The sequence below is a fragment of the Anopheles cruzii genome, chromosome 3 (assembly GCF_943734635.1).
Source record: "Anopheles cruzii chromosome 3, idAnoCruzAS_RS32_06, whole genome shotgun sequence".
Classification (NCBI taxonomy): Eukaryota; Metazoa; Arthropoda; class Insecta; order Diptera; family Culicidae; genus Anopheles; species Anopheles cruzii.
The window spans coordinates 38,519,341-38,535,941 of NC_069145.1; the positions used below are offsets into that span (position 1 = coordinate 38,519,341).

General features: G+C 51.1%; 3 protein-coding genes across 4 annotated transcripts; 1 reads left to right on the forward strand and 2 right to left on the reverse strand.

The window, feature by feature from the left end:
- The first annotated feature begins 93 nt into the window (after positions 1 to 93).
- Positions 94 to 2,730, forward strand: LOC128275775 (aspartate aminotransferase, cytoplasmic). The gene is made up of 4 exons (XM_053014394.1): positions 94 to 355; positions 1,307 to 1,966; positions 2,031 to 2,339; positions 2,402 to 2,730. Exons 1-4 carry the CDS (start codon positions 247 to 249, stop codon positions 2,536 to 2,538), a joined length of 1,215 nt encoding a protein of 404 aa, XP_052870354.1. The 5' UTR covers positions 94 to 246; the 3' UTR covers positions 2,539 to 2,730.
- A 1,065-nt stretch (positions 2,731 to 3,795) lies between these two features.
- LOC128275776 (probable Rho GTPase-activating protein CG5521) lies at positions 3,796 to 14,678 on the reverse strand. Its single transcript, XM_053014396.1, has 7 exons — positions 14,573 to 14,678; positions 13,500 to 13,610; positions 13,133 to 13,150; positions 7,768 to 12,710; positions 6,586 to 7,691; positions 6,300 to 6,514; positions 3,796 to 5,802 (listed from the first exon to the last, which is right to left on the reverse strand). The coding sequence occupies exons 1-7, from the start codon at positions 14,676 to 14,678 to the stop codon at positions 5,507 to 5,509; spliced, it is 6,795 nt and encodes a 2,264-aa protein (XP_052870356.1). The 3' UTR covers positions 3,796 to 5,506.
- An 841-nt stretch (positions 14,679 to 15,519) lies between these two features.
- Positions 15,520 to 16,495, reverse strand: LOC128273427 (uncharacterized). Of its 2 annotated transcripts, XM_053011390.1 has the most exons (4): positions 16,419 to 16,495; positions 16,101 to 16,299; positions 15,933 to 16,029; positions 15,520 to 15,851 (listed from the first exon to the last, which is right to left on the reverse strand). In XM_053011390.1, exons 2-4 carry the CDS (start codon positions 16,281 to 16,283, stop codon positions 15,538 to 15,540), a joined length of 594 nt encoding a protein of 197 aa, XP_052867350.1. In that variant the 5' UTR covers positions 16,284 to 16,299; positions 16,419 to 16,495; the 3' UTR covers positions 15,520 to 15,537. The 2 variants fall into 2 exon arrangements, with proteins under 2 accessions (XP_052867350.1, XP_052867349.1); XM_053011389.1 differs by having other exon boundaries at positions 16,101 to 16,493.
- Positions 16,496 to 16,601: the final 106 nt, after the last annotated feature.

The following is a 16,601-nucleotide window of genomic DNA, read 5'->3' on the forward strand; positions in this document are numbered from 1 at the left end:
TCCTTCCCGGCCGGTTTCAACACGTACACATTTTTGTTTCTTTTTTACTGTCCGCGGTTTCGCGTGGTCCGTCGCGTTGCAGTGTGTAGAAGTTACACAACGGAACAAGCGAAATAGATAATTACGAGCCAACGGTATCGGTATTCGCAGCATTCGTGGTCCATTCAAAGTTCGTCGTCACTCGAGCGGAGCTCTGTGTTCTTCCTGGTTTTTAGTGTGTGTTCTTGTGTTTCCTTGATACCCAGAATGAGCATTTTTGCAAACGTCGAAGTTGGTCCGCCGGTCGAGGTGTTCGCTCTCAACAAGGCTTGCAATGAAGACCCCAACCCGAGTAAGGTTAACCTAGGCGTTGGAGGTAAGCGATCGGTCTTTACTTTTACTAAATTCCCCGAAGCCGGCTCTACATAAGGTCCTTAGGTGAACCCCAGAATGCCCCCAAATTGTTCAAGGTCAACCAAGGTTGCTCTATATGGCTCCGACATAGTATCGTTATGGTGCGAAATGGACAAATAGGCAGCAAAAAAGCTTTTTTTATCACATCGTAACAATTGCTTAAGAGCCGTTTACACGTTGCGATATATCGCAGCAATCCCTTGTATGAAACCAATTGCCACGATATATCCGTACGTGTAGACAGCAAAAAAGGAACAAATTGCTTGTATACGACCAGATTGGCAGATCAAAAAAATTGAATGCGCCGAGCATCAATTTCGGTCCAATCTCCATACATGTGTGCGTGTGCTGACGGTGGATATACATGTGTGCGTGTGTTGATGGCGGTTTGGCATGTTGTTTTGAATGTTTTAAAGCAAAAGTTTAACGTGAGAATAATTGCCTTGCTTTAAAAGCCATTCCCTCGACCACCGTGACCGATTAGTACTCTTGGTACGTTCTATTTTTTGCTTTGTAACCGAAACGCACAATCCAAAGGCAGACAAGCACAGTGTTTCTTCCATGGCTGTTTCCATGACACTGAGATCTGCGATTGCAAATCGAAACGGTACATCGTGGCGTGTAGACGCTCCACCTTGGCTGCGATATATCACTGCGATTAATCGATACAAGGCATTGCAGCGACATATCGCAACGTGTAAACGGCCCTTTACGCAAACGGATGGCGCGGTTGCACAGCGCGATGGGCAGGGAAGGTTGCTGGGGGCAACCAAATATCGCCCACCGTATGCCAATCAAAGCAATCTTGCGCGTTACTTGATCTCCGTTATCTGCGTTGTCCGGTGGTGCAAATTGATGGTTGTTTCCAATGTCGACTGCATGACGATAATACCGAAAATACGTGCACTTCCAGCGTACCGCACGAACGAGGGCAAACCATGGATTCTCCCGGTGGTCAAGAAGGCCGAGGCGGCTATCGTGGCGGATGGGTCGCTGAACCACGAGTACCTGCCGGTGCTCGGTATGGAGAGTGTAACGAATGCGGCCTCGACGCTGCTCCTCGGTGACGACAGTGAAGCTCTCCAGAGCAAGCGGGCGTTTGGCGTGCAGTGTCTGTCGGGGACGGGCGCTTTGCGTATTGGTGCCGAGTTCCTGGCCCGTATACTGAATCGCACCACGTTCTACTACTCCGAGCCGACCTGGGAAAATCATCACAAGCTGTTCATGTACGCCGGATTCAGCGAAGCGCGGACGTATCGCTATTGGCACCAGGAAAAGCGAGGCATCGATTTCGAGGGCATGCTGGAAGACTTGGGAAATGCTCCCGAGGGGGCGGTCATTATTCTGCACGCCTGTGCCCACAACCCGACCGGTAACGATCCGACCGAAGCGCAATGGAAGCAGATTGCCGATACTTGCGAGCGGCGCAAGTTGTTCCCGTTCTTCGACTCCGCTTACCAGGGCTTTGCCAGCGGTGACCCGAACAAGGATGCGTTTGCGGTGCGCTACTTCGTTAGCCGCGGCTTCGAAATGTTCTGTTCGCAAAGCTTCGCCAAGAACTTTGGTCTTTACAGTAAGCGCCTGACTAGGGGCCACAGGCTATCAGTACTGATTTATCTTGTACCCCCACTTCACAGACGAACGAATCGGTAATCTGACCGTTGTCCAGAAGGACGCCAATACTAGTGCCGCGGTTGCTTCGCAGATTACGCTACTAGTGCGTGGCATGTACTCCAACCCACCGGCCTTCGGTAGCCGCATCGTGAGCCGCGTGTTGAACGATAAAGAGTTGCGCGCGGAGTGGATGGAGTGCATCAAGACGATGAGTTCGCGTATCATCAAGATGCGCAAAGCTCTCTACGACGAACTTATGGCCCTGAAAACTCCCGGGACCTGGGAGCACATCACCCAGCAGATTGGAATGTTTTCCTACACCGGTTTGAATGGTACGTGGATGCATTTTTTAAATGATTAAAACAATTAAGAAACGGTCATTTCTATCTGGCAGAAAAACAAGTGCAAATCCTAATCAAGGAGTTTAGCATCTACCTGCTGAAAACGGGACGGATCAGTATGTGCGGACTGAACGAGAATAACGTATCGTACGTTGCCAGATCCATCCACGCCGCCGTGACGAGGGAATAGTGTGCCGTGGACATTGTGCACCGTACGACGGGAAACAGCTAGCAGCGAAAATGAATCGCAGCATGCGAATGTCGAACATTACCCCAATCTAATTGCAATCTCCATCTCAGGGGTTGTCAGCGTGTTTCAGTTATGCATTTTTCTCTTCAATTTGTGGTTTGCTTACAAGCAAGCGAAAAGTTAAACAAAAACAATAATAATAGTTAAACAAAAACAACAAAGGCATTTAAAAGCTTCGGGAGCAAACGGGACGGAAGCGGAACAGAGAGCAATAACTAGAAGCCGAAGGAAGGAGGGCGTCATAAGAAACATGGATGATAAATGCAGAAACACAGTACAATACAAACTATACACCAGCAATTGAAAAACACACGGGTTAACCAAACATCACTAAACACGTTTTGCCTTTCTGGTGTTTGGCTCTTTGGTAACGTAGTAAACGATGAATCAAGCGTAGCGAAGCGTATGTCTCAAAAAGCTTATATGTAGCACTTCTCGCCCAAACTCTTGATAGCGTGTACCGCCACTCCACTCCGAATAGAACAGACAAAACACCATGTATTAGAAGAGCATTTTTATACGACGATCACTGTTCAGCCACTTGCAAAACATGATTACGTAAATAAAGATTATAAATCGTTCACATTGTCACTACACATCAATGTTGTTCTTACCGGATATCCTTTTTATGAGTGTAATCCTATTTACCCTTAGCGTAGCATCAGATTTTCGGGGGTATCAAAGAAGGCTACTTTTCCATCGCTCACCGATGATTGGTTCATTTGGTTTTCAGTTTTATTTTATCTTTAATTTTGGTTTTATTGTTGCGTGTACTTGTACGGTTTAACTGCAAGGTTCCTCTATGTGCAATCCCTTCGCTCGGTTCGTGATGTTTATTGTAGTGTAATGTTTGTCTTTTCTTTTCATTTCGCAATTGTAACTGCGCGGCAAAGAGAATAACCACCGAAGAAGACTTAACTAGGCTATAGGCGTATGTGTGTTTTGCATCTTCGCATTTATAGTTAGCAGATCAATGCGTATTTTGTAAACGGTTCGCATTTCCATGCTAATATGCACAATGCTGCTGCAGAAATGGTTGCAATGCTATATAAAGAGAAGTTTGTAAATGGAGCAAAAAGTTGTAGGCTATCAACGCTGCTGCTGAAATAGATCTATAGTGGTATCTTGCAAAATTTAACATTTTATCACCGCACACAACAAACTCACATAAAGCGCCGTTAGTCTGCTGTTCTGCTGTTGATTTTGCTTTTTCTTTTTGTGTCAGACAACTTACTGTAAAATTGTTTGTTTAACGCACAATGCACTAGTGGCTGCCCTTCTATATGTGGTCTGGAATGAACATGATGTGCGGTGAAAACATTTCTCGAAAAAATCAACCACAAAACGATCCTCTCTTTCGACTCGGCTCCGACCAACAATTACCACAATTGCGCGTTCCTTTTCCCGCAATCCATCGTCCCATCTAAGCTGCACCGTGTGTGATGTGAGTTTGGGCTAAAAAACGTTTACGTAAAAAAGGTTTTGCCATATTTCTGAGAAACCGGCATTTTGGTTCCTATGCAATTCCTATCATAACTACAATATTGCTGCTCTGTTTGCCAAGATCATCGCCCAGCATCGAATCATGCAACGAGTGTTTCTCCCAGTTGCTTGGTGTTTTTTGCCGGACGCGTCTACTATCACCTATCAGCGCGCGAACCTTCCGCCGGTGGGACGGAACCTATGTATCGCCCGACGACAACGCACGAGAGAACGAAGGAAAAGTTACCCTTCAAACTCGTCGCGTCGCGACATTGCGAGTGAAGATCAATGAAATGCAGTGAAACGCAAATCGCAGAAAGTTGTCGGGAGCTTTTAAATAACGCATAAGCCACACATTTTCTTGCCCAGGACAGTCTTTGTTTGAAGTTTACGAAAGGTGCATCGTTACTTGCTAAGGAGTTACTCAAGCGATTGATTTTCTTTCCACTAACCTATCATCTACGCTCGTGCCGCGCGCGTGCGATGGTAATAAAGACAAATAAACTCAAGGTAATGCGCGTGTTAAACAAACGTAGACCACAAAAAGTAGTAGTAACAGTCAAGTAATTGACAAAAAATAATAATAATATTGTAAATATTAAAAAGTAGTAACAAAAATACTTGTACCCGCCCGCGGTTCGGGGTACCTAATGGACGCCATGTTGTGTGATGATTACACCATCGTTTCGATGAGAGCTCTTCACATCTCGTTCTCGATCTTCAAACTGCAATGTTTTCACTACCCTTCCTTACTACATTTCTTCACAACGAATGCGTTTCGATTGCTCATATGCCATTCTGTTCGAGACTCCGTCTTTGATCCTGTCGCCTTTCTGCTTTGTTAATAGTGTTAATAAATAAATATATAAACGTCTGTTGTATATAATAAACGTTTCTCCGTTCGATAACTCTCGCTACTCTTTCTCTCCGTCCATTCCAGGAGCCAATCTTTCATAATCTACCTACAGTGTGGTGACGTTAAAGCTAAAATGTTTGTTATCCACAAACAAAATCAAGGGCTCTTTTCCGACGGCACGGCTTCACCATTGCTCATACGAATGCATTGACGGAGTGCCTCGGATTCGTTTGATAGAATATTAATGCATGGGTAAGAACGAACGAAAAAAAAACATTAGCGAAGGCGGAGACTTCTACACAACCCCTCCTCAGTTGTGTCGTCGCCTCATTTGCCACAAAAGCATGCGGTTATTCGGGCCACCACCGTAAGACCGTATCGTTGACCAATGAGCGGTGCTGGAATGATGGAGGGAAGCAACTTATCGTACGCTTCGTCCTTACTGCAACCGCTGCTGGTCATGATAGCGCTCACAGTGGTGGTATTGTTTGTGGTGTTTAACGGATGCGACGGTTGACGGTGCTGTGGCATCGACAATCCGATAGTGGTAGCCCGAAGCTACCACCAATCTCATTTGACTTTACGCCCCGGAAGAGTTGGGCTTTCTGGTGGCGTTCCGCTGGTGTTGTGACCTGCCGACCCGCCGACTGTGACCGCGGACGAGGTATGGGAACCTCCGAAAGCAAGCGTAACCGTGTGGTTTCCTGTCACCGTACCAGCATGCTGTGATTTCGTTTTTGGTGCTGCCTTGAAGGGATGCAGTTTGCGCAACGGCCTAGGGGATGGTTGATCAAGCGATACCGAAGCGAGGGTTTGCTGCGTTACTTCCCGTGCCGTAGCTACCATTTCCGGATGGTGTATCCATGCTGAACGAAAGAGAGAAGAGACAAATTAACCATTCCATTTCAACGTATTCGAGACGGTGATTACATCCTATTGAGATCCGTAGAAGTTTCATGCTCGGGTAAAATGATTAGAGTATAACTAGTGGCAAAGATAAAGTGAACGTTGTTAAAAAAACCTTTAACTTGTATTATTTATTGATTTTAATAAACATTTCTGATATTTGCCAGAAAGTAACAAAAAAACATTGTACACGGTACATCTAAGGCCTGTTTAGTCAGTAAACAACTATTGTGACCATGTATTAGAAAAATGGTAAAACCAAAACCCAAACACAATGATCAATTTAGTGTGCATTAAAAAAGATGGTGAATAGTACAACGAAATAATTAACTGAACGATTTTAGATCCCGATTCACCAATATTAATGAATCATTTGGCTTCACAAAAATGAGTTATTTGGCAAAGTAAAAGAAAAGAAGATCAACACGAAGAAGCTTGCCGTGTAAACAATGCTCACTTTTTGAGGGACCTCGGCTGTGGTGATCGATAAGAGCCGCTGCCAGTGGAGCCGAAGCATTCGTGCCGGAAGTCAATGGTCCCCCGCTCCCACCAACACCTACCGTACTGTGAGGCGCAATCGGGCTGAAAACGCGCGCGGTGAAGTCTTCGAATGTGGTGTTTTCTCGGTGCCGTTGCGCCACCGTCTCCAGTGATCTGTTGCGCTCTTCGTAACTAAAAAGGGGGACACGTTCAATATTAAATTTCTTCTCCAACAGGATCACGAGTGCTCAGGTGGCACTTACTACTGCTGATAAAGTGACAACGAGCTGCGCTTGGCCCGACTCGCATTGATGGCCGAAGCACGCACCAGACTCGCGAGGCATGCGCCACCAACCACCATTTCATCGGACAGTGGGCCAAACCACGGCACGTCGGCCTTCTTGTTGACCGTCACGCGAAACAGACCACTCTTCAGCGGATAGATCACGATCAGTACGTCACAGAACTCGGTCGGCAGAATGTCACGCCGATAGTCGCGGTTGTGCTCACTCCACACGATGTGCACTTCGTCGTTGCCAAGGTGACGCGTTTTGTTCAGTATCGCCTCGGGAGTATCTGTCGGCATTCGGGTTGCTACGTGATAGATCACCTCCAGGAATGGTGTCGCATAGTAGGGTGCCGTCTGGCCGCAACCCTGGCGCGGCAAACCACCGAGGAACCCGTGGTGCGATTCGAGTTCCACCTCCCAGCCGAGCGCTGACACAAACATTTCGTAAGTACTGCTGCCACAGGCGTTGCGCAGAATACTGTGCTTGTCTTCCTGCCCGTTCGCAACGTAGATCACAGCCATTTTGTGCGTTTCGCGGCACTTTTGATTATCGAGATTGCGCAGCTCGCGCAGCAGCTTGTCGGTGCGCTGGAGCAGGTGGGTCCGCTTGCGCCGTTCCCAGCCAGCCAAACCGAGCTGATTGAAGAGAATGCGACCGAGCTGGAATGGTGGTTTTGTCGTCGGCGTCGAAGCATCGTTCCCTTGCAACGTGCCCTTAACCAGCGTTCCGTTGCCCAATGTTGCGAAACCTTGTTGGGCAGGAGATTCTTCGGTGTACGAATGGCAGTGCGCACCGGACATTGGGTAACTTCCGTAGCCACTGGTACCGCCAAAACTATTGCTGCCAGTCGCCGCCGAGATCGCAGAGGGAAAAGATGCGCCCAGTGCCATCATTCCCGGAGGTTCACTCATAGAATGCTGTCGTGCAACGGCTTCTGCTTCGATCGTACGTTGGTTTAGGATAATCGAAATGGTCTGCGCTTCAAGTGCGGCCCCTAGAGGGCTGGGTCCGGCCGTGTTCAACGGAACTTCTGTGCAATCCAAACATTCCGGGCTCGTGTAGCCAATGTATTGCAGTAGCTGACGGAAGCAACCGCAACCAAAAACAATTAATAAAATAGCCAATTACAAACCTTATGGTTGTTCCGATACTTACATCATCTAACTGATCCAAATCAGGGGCCAGATCCTTCGCTACCGGTAGCTGATGTACCGGCCGATGACGTAGGGTATGTCGTGGACCATGAGTCATCGGCAGTCCGATTGCCGTAGACATGAGCGGATCGATCGAGGCACTACCACTAGTAGCAAAGTGTCTGGCCGCTCCAACCGGACTTTGACCACCTCCGGAACTAATCGGATGCGCATAATGCCGTGAAACGGCTGCCGCTGTGTGGAATGTGTTGCGATCGGTACCTTCACCACCCGTGGTCGGCGTCACCTTCCGTTCACCTTGTTCACCGATCGCGGTGCCCGGCGGTGGTGGCGTAATTGGTGGTTCTTTGTACAGTATCGAAGCATCCCAACAAGCCTTCCCGTTCAGGTCACGTAGTAACAGCCGCACCTGGCGGTTGGCGGTGAGTAGTCCAGCCGTTGCTCCGCCTCCCGGTAGTCTTAGTGACGGAAGTTCGATGAAACTGGCCACTAGCTCCGGGCTTAGCATCAGCAGCTGCATATTGGGGGAAGCGAGCACATGGGAAGCTCCGAGCTCCATCGAATCGATTCCACGTGTACCGGCTATGGAGTTCTCGCGCTGAAGAAGCGTTCCCCCACCAGTTACGACCACTGCGGTCGACCCCGTTGCACCATTAGCCGCACCACTGGCAGCCGGTTGATGCAGCAGCAGATCGTCCTGCTCGTCTACCAGTGAGCTAAGCCTCGTCGCACCGATGCCCATCGGAAAGTGGCCCAGATTGGTGATGAGATGCATGGCGACGGTTTTGGCGCACAGTCTGATGGCCGTTTGACCGCCGGCGACCATTTCCGCCGTCTGGTGGCTACCCGACTCGCCAAAGTTTGCCCCGGGCCCACTTTCGCGCACATCGTCCACCGCAATGCTCATGTCGAAGTCTTCGTCCGTAGTGAAAAGCTTAATGCGCTCGCCGTTCTGCAGCCCCGTCGCTATTTTGTACAGTATCCGAAACACGGTCAGTATGAGGGGTTCGCCCGAATCGTGGTGCTTCGGTTGCTGTAGGGTGCTGACCGAAAATGACATACACAGCTCACCGAGCGTAAGGAGCAGTGACGTGAGTACCGTTTTGTCCGCCTCCCGCGGATGCGGCACGTTGTGAATGTCGAGCGAGAGGCAAACCGTGTCGATGATCAGTTGCGGTAACCGGTCAATCTGCTCCATCTTGCGTCCCTGCTCGGCGCACAGTTTCAACGTTTCCGACGCCAGGCGGGCAATCGTGTGATGCTTGAACTGTAGGGCCTGCAGAATCACCTGGAAGGCTTCCCGTATGCGTGGGCTGATGGTCGTGTGCGATCGCGGCTGATCACTCGAATGATGCGGCACCTTTTGAGCAAACTTGTGGCTTTCGTCGTGGCCCTGAGCCGGACCGGGATTGGTGAGATTCTGCAGAATCCATTGGCCGAGGGAGGCGATCGCAATGCAGCGCGCTTTGGCCGTCGGTTCACGGCGAGCACAGCGCAGCACCACATTCAGCACGTGCTCCTGCAGGTCGGGACACTCCATTAGGTCGATGTGCGGTTCGGACGGTTGTAGAACGGGCCCGGGCAGAGATGTGCGCGGGAAACACAGCAACGAGCCCAGCAAACCGGCCACATGGGCCCGCGGTGCGTGAGGTCCTGTTTCGGACGAGGTTAGCACAACGGTGGCCGCGTGCACGAGATCGAGCAGCAGCAGTGTGTGGCCGGGAAGCAGTAAGCTCAAAAATCGTGGTCCTCCGAGATAGCGGAGAGCCGTGTAGGCCATCGCTCGATCCTCTCCCGTGAGCGCTTGGTGTAGTGCGTGATAGAACAACGGCAACTGATCGTTGCCCAGGCTAGCTCCACTCTGGACGATCGTACAGAGCAACTGCATCGCGTACAACTTTCCCTGCGCGTACTGCGCATCGAGTGCTAGTGCTCCGTAACACCACGGGGCTACCAGGGCAATGGGAGGTACCAGATTACCCGTCCCCGGTAGCGGCATAGGCACCGAAGCTCCTCCTTCGATCGCAATGCCCTGATTCATGCGGATTTTAATCAAACTTTCGGTCATGCTGACCAGATACTGGTAGACCTGGGCGTGCAGCTTTGGGTTGAGAATTTTATTCACATCACCCAGCGCACCGAGCATTCGGCGCCACATGACCGCAGCCACATCCGGGAGCCATCCGCGAGCTGAACCACCGGCCAGTATTGAACGACGATCAGCCGACGTCGATCCGCCGCCTCCCATCGAAGTGGACGATCCTCCGAACGATTGCGGATCGTCCTGCGTGTCAATGCTGGAGCTGTCCGCCGTGAGGGCGTCTGCAAGCTGCATCGGAGAGTCCTTGATCGAACCACTCTCGATTCCACTGGAAGCGGTCGGTGACGGGCTACGCGAACCACCAGCACCACCACCACCACCAACACCTCCGGGACCATCGCCAACCCCGCGATAGCCACTGGCAGTACCGTCGTCACCGTGCTTTTGTGATCCGTCACCACCCGGCCCGTGGCGCACGGAGTCCAACGATACCGCCCGACGTCCGATGCCCGCTCCCGACGTGAGCGAAATATCGTGACATTCTGAGAAGGAAGCCATCTCCATGTGCTCACTGCTGATGCTCAGGAATGTGGACGTGTTGGATAGCATACGGACAAAGGAATGATCCGCGGCATTCGACGGCTGGTGCTGCTGCTGTTGTTGGTCGCGCACCCCATTTCTCAGCCGTCTCCGGGCACGGCTCTTTCGGAAGGGTGCCGCCAGCAGCAGGCTTCCTTCGCTGTAGCTTCGATTTAGGGACGGTGTTCCGGGAATACTTCTTCCACCGGACACGCGCGCAACGGTATGCGCATGATCGTCGTATTTGCTCACAATCCGACCGGCCGTTGCAGTTGAATCACCTACCCGGCCCACGGTTCCACCACTTCCGTTCGTTAGATCCGAGTGAGGCGCTGTGTTTGAGGCCACTTGCCCTGCAATTGGACGCCCATCGCCACTAATGATCATTTGCGTTGTCGATACTGTTGATCCAGATCCAACTCCTCCTCCGCCGGGCACCCAACTGGAAGGCGTCCCACGCTTCCGTTTGCCTTTCTGTTCCGCCAACCGATCGAGTGGAAGGTCGGACAGATTGATATTGTACACCTGGCGCGCAAGGACGCGCGTCAACGTTTGCATCGTCTTGTCCCACTCAACGATCAGTTCCTCGCGGTGTGTCAGCGAAGAGAGCACCTTCAGGAAGCGATCCCACAGGCCCGGGTTGACGGGCACGTTCGTGTGCGCCCGAATCCACGTAACGATGAGTGTTTGAAAGATGGGTTGCGCAAGCCGACCACCAAGGTTGTTGCGTTTGGCGTTCGGCGGTGAGTTTTGCAGGATGACGGCCGTCACCTGAAGCAGGACGAGCAGTAGCTGCTCCCAGGTTTTCGCTTCCATGCGCGTTTTCATCACCATCGTACGGTAAATGTTGAGCACGCGCTTGCAAATATCCGTCTGCTCGTCAAGCGGCGTCGCAAACCCATCGCCGGTCGTCTTCGACTGAAAGTGCATGTTCAGGTGTGCCGTGCTGACCATGAACACGTTCACCGCGTTCGTCACAAACACTTGCAGCACATTCTGGAGCCCCGCCCGGATCGAGGTCCCGGCGGCTGCGGTGTCTTTTCCGGGCATCATCGCGCCAAGGTACGAATCGGTGCGCAATCGTTGACTTCCCGGGCGTCCGCCGGCCGGCACAGGCGGCGCAATTCCACCGGGAGGTTGCGTCGAGGGAAACGTCCCGTCTCCGGCCGCGACCACGGCCATAGGCTCTAGTTCCGGTTCGAGAAGAAAGGGTGGCGGCGGTATACTGCTCATCCAGTCCCGGTACACCGAGATCGCGATGCGCATCGCTTCGATCTGCGACTTCGAAGTGAAGGCCATCAGAAATGCCTGGCGGTAGATTTCGTGGACAAAGTTTACGGTTTCCCGGCTCGAGTAGAGCACATCGCGTACCAGCTGCGTCTGGGTGTAGCCTAGGTGGCGCAGGTTCGACACAAGGCTTGTGGCGTGATCACTGGGCGCGCTGGTGCCACCCAACGCGGAAGCAACGGTCATACCGGTGGTTGCTGCCGATGCTCCTCCACCGATCCCACCGGCCGGTTCGTCGTCAATCGACAGGACCTGCTCGAGTTTGCTGCTGACGTGCCGTTCGTGTGTGTACTTCGCAATCCAGATGACCAGAACCACCACGCAGGAGCTCATGACTTCTTCGCGCTTCGAAACGTTCCGCACGACCGGCAAATCGAGCTTCGGCTCGTACACGGAGGTGCTGTAGTCGAACGAGGGGCAAAACACGGGCAGATACTGCTCGCGAAACTTGGTCAGCAGAAAGTTGAACGTGCGAATGTGGCGAAGCGGACTGTTGTCGCGCCACTTCAAACATCCGCACGACTGCACCATGCAATCGAGCAGGATTTCGAGCCCATCCCGTGGATCCGGGGCCGCCGTTCGTTCGCTCGAGCTCGGCGGAATGAGGGGTTGAATTTCCGGTGACTTGACCGGATGCGTTGCGGTCGTATCGTGGAACACGGAGCCACCTAGTTCACCCTTGAGGTTCGGGTGGTTCAGCATATCCGTGGCGATAAAATCGCTGTCGCCCGGGATCAGACCGATCACCCCGTCCCGTCCTTTGCCACGCTGCGGCACACTCAGGCCCGGGACCAGCTCCGTGAACATACCGTGCACGAAGGGCGGCGCATTGTCGCCCAGTGCCTGGTACCAGAGCAGAAAGTATTTTACACCTTCGCGCCGCAACTTTACACTGTTGCCGTAGTGCAGCAGCTTGGCCAGTATGCGGCCGAGCGAGTGGCACTGCCATCGCCGCTGGACCAGTTCCGGCAGGAGGCAGAGAATTTTACTCAGCAGCCACAGGGAGCCATCCAGTTCTTCGCGGTGCGTTTTGTGTACTGCGGGAACGGAAGAGAGACACAGAATGAAGTGGTTTTTAGAGGATCGCTACTATATATGGTCACGTCACGGTAGCAAACGCGGTGGTGCAAAAAAGTGCTACACAACGAGCGTTATTGTTGAAAAGAGCAAATTGGTAAATAAAGAACAGAAAACAACACAACACAAAGTTAAGTCAGATAAATACTTCTGGCGCAGCATAAGATATTAATTAACAAGAAGTGGAACAAATGAAAGAAACAAATGTTATGGAAGACCATGCGCATGAAAACAGTATCAAAACACTGCCAACAACAGTGTGTTCCTCTTTAGCGAAGCATAATAGCGATCAAGCGATCGTCTCAAGTGTACGCAAAACAAGCAGAAGCAAACCAATCGAGAAGCGAGCGTCACCGCTCACTTCGATTCAACCACGACTTACCGAGATGAAACGATAACTCTGATAGAAGGGCACGATTGGGATGATAGGCGCAAGGATCGGTCCCCGCGCAGTTTAATTTTGTCCGAAAGTCGTGTTGGGGGTTGAGGTGGTAGAAAGTGTTTAACGTTTAAGCAGAACGGCGAAAGTGGGAACAGTGATGATACATGGGATACATTTATTAGTTTGAAGTGCACAATAGAAGATAGAACACACCACGATCGAACATCGAGGCCAGAGGCCAGTGCAACCGATCAGTCGAACGTTCTTAATTTCGACATTTATTTTGTGTGGGGGCGCGCAACACGTGGGCGGGTACCAATTAACCAATGGGCAGTTTGGAGAGCAGTCTCCACATTGTTACACTTACCACGCTGCTTCAGGTTAGCTTCCGCCTGGACGAAGGTGTCGTAGAGGATGTAGTATACATGGCTGTAGTTGGCTTCGAACAAATTTTTCGCTTCATCGCTGTCCACGTGCTCTGTGGGCAAGAAAAGAAGGCAACGCAGGAGGCGAATGAGGAATGGAGTGTGCAGAGAGAGAGATAGTTTCACCAAACTTCGAGCTCGATTCGCGTTGAATACTAAATGGCCCCCACATCACCCCACATCCTCTGGCCGGGCTGGCTCTATATTGGGTTATTTTTCAAAGGGCGCCGTCAGACGCGTAAAACCAGGGCCAAAAAAAGAGATCGTTCCACGGATGCGACATTATGTATTTTTCCCATCATCGTACATTGCCGCCGCCTGCTCGGATGCCGAAGCGTAGGCCATGAACTTGTGAAACAACAAATGAATTGTTTACAGTTCTTGCGCTTCGCTCTCGGCGGTTTCCATACGTTCGATGGTTCACTTGGTCCGTCCGAAAAACATAGGCACACACACGCAGACAGATCGCGGGTTTGCTTCTCGCGGGGTTTCGTTGTTCACCCATCCGCGAGCACGAAGTGAACTTTTGTTGCGCCAGACACGCATACAAAAACGGTGGGCGCGCGAGTGCAGCTCCCTTCGCTTCCCGCGGCCGTGTTTTGCTCGCTCGCTGTTGCGCTACGTACACACCACAAACATATCCAGGTCTAATTGTTTGGCAACGTGTGCGCGTCGGCTGGTATGTGCTCCGGAACGGGATAGCGGTGCACACGGTGTGTATTGGCGCCGTGGCACAGAGTTGGCGGAGGTGGGAAAAGGCTGCCAGCATACAACGCGCGTACAGGTGTGATTCAACGAATCCCCCCCCTGGGAACCCTTCCGCCAGCCTGCATCGCGTTGCGCGAGTACACTGAATATGCAAATATCACACAATATCGCATCACCAAGCCAACTGGTTCGTGGACGGAAATCGATCCTACCGATTTTCTCTGACCCCGCGTCTCGTTCCAGCAGCGAGCCAGTTTTAGCCTTTTCAGTGCCCCCCACCCCCACTACCCCCAAAAACGCTGCTTACCGAGTATCGTTTTCAGGTGGCGTAAACGGGCAGCGGAATCTTTTTTGCTGTCCTGAATTTTTAGGGTCGACTTTTTCAGATCGATATTCGTTTTCTTCGTGAACATGTTGCCGCGATCCGAAAGCTGCCGTTCCGGAGGGAGCTACTTCGCACAGCAAATCGGAGGACCGACGGATTAGCACATCCACTTTCGGCCAGAGGGTCGCACCGTCGACTGTGCTAGTGGCACGGTAGAGAAAACAAAAACAAATCCTCCATGGTGGCGCAGAACAGACGGACAACTCCAGTTTTGGCCAGCAGCTACACGTCCGCACGCACGCACTGTAGTTAGATCTAACACATTTCACACCAAATTTCGCGTTCACGCCTCTGTTTGCCGAGCTCCAGTTTTGAGTTGTTCAATCTTTTCTGTTCACTAATCGCGCTGCGTGCCGTCCGTAAATCCTCCGCGTAGCCTTTCCGCAACTCGGTCAGTGTGTGGGATGAATGACGTTTTGTGCGAGTTTCTCTTTGTGGACTGAGCTACGCCTAGCTGCATCACTGTTCGAAGGTTTACAGGCGGTGGTTCAATACTGCACTTCGCAAACCCATCTGTCGTTTGTCAGTTGTTCGTACGAGGCGGAAATGGTACCTAGCAGTGACAGTGTCGTTGAAAGGATAACAGAGCTTTAAACTTTTCAACGGACTGGCATAACATCGCATGACAGCACATACAAATTGAGCAATTTTGAGTTAGTTGTTTACAAACGAACTGTTGTGTTCTTAACGGTGCGCCGAAAACGGCGTAAGTTTGCTCCGAAAGCAGTTGCGAAGTATGAATTTCGCAAGAGCTTAGAGTCGACTATAAATTCCATTAGTTGCTGCAATTGGCTGCTATGAAATCAGTTCCTCCGGTTAACGACATCCCGTTTTGCAGAAAATTACCCGCTGCTTGCGCTGTTTGAAATTATACAATTATATACACTTTATTGTCTTGCTTGGTCATGGTTAGTAATCATAGTCTGATTTAAGCGTACATCAGAAATATTAACACACTCCAGTTGATGAGTTTTCTCGTTAATTCCGACGACCAGGTTTATGCCGGCTATTTGGCAGATTTTGTGCTCCTGGTTAAGAACGACGCACATGTTCTGGAACCTAATCTGTCCGTCCGGACAGTGGTTTGGTATGCAGGTCGGGTATTTGCCGTTTGGCTCTAGATACATAATTTTTCCCGGCTCACAGCTTCCCTGTGTGTACAGTTGGTAGCATCGATGGGATTTTGGATGATAAATGTAGGCTGCAGCAGGAAGAAAACAATAAACAAAATAACGAATAGACCTTGCTGTAGCGTTTCTGATTGAAGGCTCGGCTTACTTACTCGGTTTGCAATCGCAGACCCAATCGTTGTTGTGATCACCCGGGTACAAAATTTCATCTTCTGCACATCCACCGGGAATGAAGATTGGAGTGCGATTCTGGAACGAGAAGAGTCTCGTGAACGGACAGCACGGCGGTCACCTAATCGCGCAAAACACAGGCAACGTACCCGAGCGTTCTGTTTTGATTCTATGGCCGACTGTTCGGCGGGATAGGCAAATATGTCGGTTGCGTTACCCTGTACGCTCCCTCGAACTGTGTGGTCAGCGGGCAGCGACACGACGTTAATGATAAGAAGCCCCCAAAAAGCGATGATGGCAGTAAGCACCCAAATATGTCCGTTCGTTGCCATTGCCAATTCTCGGAGCCTGAAGGATGAATGTTATGTTTACGCCCTTCTTCAGCACAGACCTTCGAAGGGTGCGAGGGTGTTGCAATCGACACGATCCACCGTACACCGGCGCCAACAGCAATCCACTTAACGTACACGATCTTTCTTCAGCAATCCTTTCTCGGCAGGTTTCAGCAGCACACTGAAGCTACGGGCACTACTGTAAGTGGTTCAGTGACGACGAGAGGCGCGAACACGAGAAGCTGCGCAGCATCTAGCGGTACCCGAAGAGTAATGTTGCTGATTTGAAGGAACCTGCTACAGATTACCGGACAGTGG